General features: G+C 41.9%; 1 protein-coding gene across 9 annotated transcripts in view; it reads left to right on the top strand.

Moving 5' to 3' along the window:
* The window catches only part of clcn2a (chloride channel, voltage-sensitive 2a), a 40,897-nt gene that overhangs the window by 16,843 nt on the left and 17,508 nt on the right, over positions 1–6,546 (top strand). For 3 of the 9 annotated variants that reach the window (XM_083525088.1, XM_083525083.1, XM_083525086.1), the window contains exons 3-7: positions 1,746–1,877; positions 3,001–3,129; positions 3,673–3,806; positions 4,561–4,638; positions 6,339–6,368. In XM_083525088.1, the coding sequence (XP_083381214.1) occupies positions 1,746–1,877; positions 3,001–3,129; positions 3,673–3,806; positions 4,561–4,638; positions 6,339–6,368 (503 nt within the window). Of the gene's footprint in view, positions 1–1,745; positions 1,878–3,000; positions 3,130–3,672; positions 3,807–4,560; positions 4,639–6,338; positions 6,369–6,546 lie in introns of those variants that run through there. The other 6 variants (XM_083525087.1, XM_083525085.1, XM_083525090.1 and 3 more) reach the window with 4 other exon arrangements.

Here is a 6,546-nt window from a genome sequence, read left to right as displayed (position 1 = left end):
CACATACATGCACACACATTTACACACATGCATGTTTATTAATATGCAGACACGATGACATAATGTAGTTGGACGGGCAGATTTATGATGTAATTAACTTGAGCTGCTTTGGTTATGACATCATAGTAGGAGGAGGGGTTTAAGTGATGATGTAATATATATGAGGGGGTTAAGTGATGATGTAATATATATGAGGGGGTTAAGTGATGATGTAATATAAGAGGAGGGGTTTAAGTGATGATGTAATATATTAGGGGTGGTTTCAGTGAAGACATAATTGACTGGAAGTTGAATTGTAATGGAAAGACAAAAATAAGTCCTTAAATCAGAAAGCTATTGGCTCTAGGGTCCTACATAGAAATACACCAGGTGTGAATTGTGATTGGGGGTGTGTTCAGGGGCGGAGCTGGATCAGGAGTGAGGAAAACCAGCAAGCTGAAGAGAGAAAACTGTAAAACGAGGACAGTCATACCAGATAAATAATTTTCAGCCTTCTAGAGGAGACCTGGTGGTGGGTGGGAAATGGATGATCTTAAATTAGATACGATTAGATAAGACTGAAATTCCCAGCACAGTAAACATAGCTGGCCTCTGTGGCACTGCAGCAGGAAGATCCGCATCCAGCATTCGAGCATGCAGAGTTTACAAAACAGCAACTGAATAATCCTGTGACGGGGTAAAGGGAAAAAAGAAAAGGAACAGAGGACGCTGATGCCCACAGGCTCAGTGTTAACAGCTTGACATTGGTTGTCATGTCAGGCATGGAGAGCAGATCTTAGCGCCTCCTCCAATCCACTCGCCTCCGTTTCTCCTCCTGCGGATATAAATATCCTGTCGATCCCACGACATGTTGCGCTTTGCTGCATTATGCATGAGTTCTGCCCGCTGTCATCGGCGTCCACGCTCAGGGAAATCGCACGCTCGCTGCTTTTCCCACGGCTGTCCCTCACACTCTCGCTAAGGACTTAATATACACACCACCTGTCTGCTGAATCGCACAGTAACCTCCAGGTTTTGCAATATTATCACAAACCTCGAGCAAAGCGGTTTTCCTTTCGATTTAGATGTTGCAATCCAAACAAAAGCTGACCTTCCACACTGAAGAGACTTAAACACTTATAAACACTCTTTATGCAGGAGGCCTCCTCTTCCTCCTCCTCCTCTTCCTCCTCTTCCTCCTCCCACGTGTGTGTGTGTGTAAGATCACAGCCCTAGACCTTCTCCTGACCATATGGAAGGGTGTCCTATCACTGCGCTTTTATATTATTGTTTATTCACACCTTCAGATTTAGTGTTTGATTGGGGTGCCAATAATTACGACGCTGACGAAATTTGAATGCCTTCAATGTAGATCTGAAAATCGGTGTATGCGGATAAAATCCTACCGGGATGTAACCATGACCACGAGTGTAAATGGCGCCACAAGCAATGTGTTGGAAACAGAGGTGATGGTCATCTTAGAGACAGTTACCATGGCAACAGTCGTACAAGTGGTAGCGTTTTAATTACGACGTTACGACGTAACGATCTGGAATTGGAAGCTAGTTTGCACAGTAGATAAGCCCCTTGTGTTTTGACGCTCCTCCTCCACACACACACACACACACACACACACACACACACACACACACACACACACACACTCTCCGATTGTTACTGTGATAAAGAGGATACGCTCTATGAAAACAGAATTGTGGGTAATTGAGTACAGAAGTGTGTACACTGACCCTACTTTGCATCCACAGTGTGCACTTCGCGTTGCCAGAGGTTCTTGATTTCACGTGTTGGAGAAGATTGGATTTTCCTCATCCTCCTGGGGCTGGTGATGGCGATGGTCAGCTGGGTGATGGACTACACCATCGCCTTCTGTCAGCAAGGTGAGTGAGAAGAACGTGACAGAGGATGTGGAATGTCCAACATGCTGCATTTCTTTATCTCCATCTGGATCCTGATTGGTCAGAAGAGAAAGAGGTGTATGTTGGTTCTGTATAAGAGCAGCTGTGATGATAGTGCAGGTTTATATGAATGCGTTCTCGTTTTGTATAGTAACAACTCGTGGGGCAGCTCATGAGGCAGCTTGTAAAGCAGCTTGTGAGGCAGCTCGTGAGGCAGCTCGTGAGGCAGCTTGTAAAGGCAGCTTGTGAGGCAGCTTGTGAGGCAGCTCGTGAGGCAGCTTGCGCTGAGGGAACGAGTGTTTATGAAGTGGTATCGAAATGCTTAGAGACTCGCTCTGTAGAAAGCTTTTTATTTATCTACGTTTCCACACAATCACCCTTAAAATACTCGCCTTGAACGGCTATACAGCGTCTCCCTGCGTTCTCCTGGAACGTGTCCTGGAACTCTTTTTTTAAAAAAAAAGAGAGCCAGATCTTCATCTTTGGAAAGAGGGTGAAGTCTGCAGGAGCCGAATCTGGTGAGTAAGTTGGGTTTGGAAGTGAGATCATGTGGATTGAGCTCGTCTAAGGCCTTCCTGGTCTCTCCTGTTCTTCCAGTGATGTTCTTCTGCGTTTTGAAGCGCATGTGCTGCTCGAAACACCTCGAACGACTCGCTGCAGCATCACGGTATGTCAAACGTACATCACGTCGAACATCTCTGTATCAGATTTGCCCAGTTTCACGCAGATTTCCACGTTTGCTCCAGCTGCACTGCTCCCGATGTACACAGGAGATGTCTGTTGATCCACTTGTGAAGTTCGGTGCTCCCTGTGACTGTGCGTGCAGCCTCTTGCTGCAATCTGTTGGTGTGTTACAAAATAGTCTGAAAGCTTTTTGATACCACCTCATATAGCTGCTAAAACGTAAGCGAGGAACAGGAGGAACTCCACGATTCTCCACAACATTAAATTCAGCTAAATCTTTTGTCTTTTTGTCTATAGGATGAATAAAAGATTAAAGACCAGCTGCTGTAGAGAAATAATTCCTTTCAAACAGTGTGTGTGTGTGTGTGTGTGTGTGTGTGTGTGTGTGTGTGTGTTGTTGTTGCTGTTGTTGTGTCTGTAGCACAGAAGTGGATGTACAGAGGACTGGACAGTAACATGCTCCTGCAGTACCTGGCCTGGGTGGCGTATCCTGTGGTCCTGATTACCTTCTCTGCAGGGTTTACACAAATTCTTGCACCTCAAGCAGTGGGTGAGGCCCCCCTACAAACACACACACACACACACACACACACACACACACACACACACACACAGTTGTATATCAAAACAGTTCTAAAAAGCATTGTTTCTTTCTCAATAACGGTATTTGATTATAGATCCAAAATCATCCCCTATTTTCAGTAATGGCTAAAAGTTTGTGGACACCCAACCATCATATTTTGTGCTTTTTGAACCTCTGATTCCACATTTAAACCCCAACAGCTGTTAAAAAAAACCTCCACTCTTCTGGGCAGATGTTCCACTAGCTTTTACACAATTGGGTGCCTCTGATTTTGATGGAACATTTAGGGGATGAACCACATCTGAGTGTGAAAGTCAGGTGTCCCTATACTTTTGGCTAACTGTGTATATTATATATTTTTTAATTGTTCTTATTTTACCCTTATTGTTCTTAATGAACGTACATCTCGAAATGAAAGAAATATAAAAATCTCACAATTGATATTCTTGCTGTCCACGTGTGTTTCTGTATCGACTCTTCATCCCGGTTCTCCTCCTCTTCCTCGGCTAGGGTCTGGGATTCCGGAGATGAAAACAATACTCCGTGGTGTGGTGCTGAAAGAATACCTGACTTTTAAAACCTTCGTGGCAAAAGTAATTGGTTTGACTTGTGCCCTGGGTAGCGGCATGCCGCTGGGCAAAGAGGTGAGTTAGAGTGAAGAACACAAACAGGAAGTTCAGCCATGCTTTAACTATGTGGCCAAAAGTATTGGAGACGCTACAAGACCCAAAAAAGTTCCAGCATAACAATTCACCTGTGCACAAAGTAGTTTACTCATGATCAGAACTGAAACAAGTCGTTATGTCGAGATCACGAGAAAACAACGAGAAAAAAATATTATTATACCTCTTAAGACTTCTGTACAAATCTTCTTCTTCTTCTTCTTTTTCTTTCGGCTGCTCCCATTAGGGGGCGCCGCAGCGGATCATCCGTCTCCATTCCCCCTGTCCTCTACATCTGTCTCTTTCACACCAACTACCTGCATGTCTTCCCTCACCACATCCATAAACCTCCTCCTTGATCTTCCTCTTTTCCTCCTTCTTGGTGTCTCCATCCTCAGCATTCTCCTACTAATATACCCCATGTCCCTCCTCTGCACATGTCCAAACCATCTCAATCTCACCTCCCTCACCTTGTCTCCAAAACGTCCTACATGCGCTGTCCCTCTAATAAATTCATTTCTAATCCTGTCCATCGTCGTCACTCCCAACGAACATCTCAACATCTTCATTAGGACTTCTGTACAAATAAGATGCTCAGAAAGGCCAAAATCTTATGATCAGTTGTCCACAAACTTTTGGCCATATAGTGTGTATTATTTCGATAACATTCCTATTTATGATGTTTAGAAAACTCTCTTATCCACAAAGCACGTAACGTGTCCATGTGTGTGTTCAGGGTCCGTTCGTCCATGTTGCGAGTCTGTGTGCTGCCCTTCTGAGCAAATTCATGGCCCTGTTCGGAGGAATCTACATGGTGAGAGGAGTTTTTTTCTTCTTCTATAAACAAATTGTCTCTAAAGGATCTGAATCTTGGTGAAATAAACAGCAGTAGTAGTTTGTGCTTGTTGTTTCGAGTAGCACTGTGAGGTGGCGCAGCAACACCATGGCATGAGAACATTTCATCTAAACATGGTTTTACAATGTTTTCAAGATACCTGCTTTGAGAATTTCTCCCCGTTTCTACAAGAAAATTCAAATTGCACAAGTATTACGGAAGTGGTGCAGCACCGCGCTGATGCTCTAACGAATGTTTTTCTCCTTTTCTGTGGTTTTATGATAAATCTTCATATCCTAAAGCCACATGCATGTATTTCTTTATTAATGTGAATAAATTGTGCATATTCTGGGCAAAGTATTTATATGGTGATTAAAAGCATGCACACAGTGATAAAGCATGTATATCGCCAATAAAGAATATATAGAACGAATAAAAAATTACATATAGCATGCATGCTAATATATGCATATAATAAAGTGCACATAGAGTGACTAAAGCCAGCATACAGTGATTTTATATATATATATATATTTGCATATATTTATGCATATAGTAAAAAAAAAAAAAAACTGCCGTATTCATTATGAAGAACATATATAATGATTGATGTCTGGATTTAATGAATATGCATATGCATGTCCATGCAAATGTGAAGAAAGCATTCATATAGTGACTAATACCATGTATAATGACTAAACCTGTGTAAATCATAAATACAGCATGCATAAGCATTAAAACCACGCTGATAGTGAATAGAGCATTCATACAATGAGCAACATTATGGACATGGTGGATTAGGCATGTATACAGTAAATAAATAGTGCTTTATTTATGATAAAGAATGCACATAAATGCTGATAAAGATGATGAGTATATATAATAACTAAACCCATGCATGTAGTGCAGTGTACTGAATATACAGTCGTCATGCACGTAATGACTTTCATGTGATTAATAGATAAAGACATTTATACAGTGAATAAAGTCAGAACATGCACAAAGCTACTCATTCCATCTTTAAAGATAAAAACTCCTTGTGATGAACCTTTTAAGAGCTTTTTTCTTTCTTTCTTTCCTTTTTTTTTTTTTTTTTTTTTTTTTTTTTAACAGCAAAGCCTAAACAGAATTCCGTTTGTCATCCAGTCTGCAGAACATTTATGAAAGCCCCCGACTACTCGTTAAAATGCCGAGTCTAAAAGCTCGGATAATTGTTTGTGTGAATTGCTCGTGCCTGTGGGTGTTGTATTTGATTACAGTCGAAGTGTAATTGTAATTAAAAAGACGTTGTAATGGACGCTGAAGGTGCGGGTGAGAGCGAGCGCCTGACATCAGGAGTTTATTTCGATGTGGAATCTGTCCTGATTTGTAGACGACTATTAAAGTCAGCAAAAAAAAGCACATTTAAATAGTAAAAAAAAATAATGTTGTGTCAGATGGTAATTGCCTGAAAGCCCCAGAGAACGGGCCACTTGCGAGTTTAGCATTTTTAGCATCGGCGCAGAGTTTAAATTAAGACCAGTCATCTGCTGGGAACTCACGTGTCAAAAGTAGCAAGCAATCAACACGGTGTGGAAGTGGAGGAGGCCGTGGATGGAAACGACCCGGTATTGTTAGTTACGACGGAAATAAAGACGCAGGTATTCACTTCTGTACATCTCTGTTTTTACTTCCTACTGCTGAAGGAAGAGCCATTCGAGGGAACCAAGGTAAGAATCCGATTAATAACTTTAACCCCATTAACGTCGATCAGTCTGGATGTGTTCAGCTACACTCTTAGAAAAAGGCTCTTTAAAGAACCTTGAACTTCCCTATTAGACGTGCTTCTGTGTAGAACCTTTCTGAAATCTAAGAACCTTTAACTTTGTGAAACCCTAAACCCTAACC

This window comes from Silurus aristotelis (genome assembly GCF_946808225.1).
Source record: "Silurus aristotelis genome assembly, chromosome: 22".
Lineage (NCBI taxonomy): Eukaryota > Metazoa > Chordata > Actinopteri > Siluriformes > Siluridae > Silurus > Silurus aristotelis.
The sequence above is the reverse complement of the archived record's forward strand: the minus strand, read 5'-3'. Positions and strand labels throughout refer to the sequence as shown.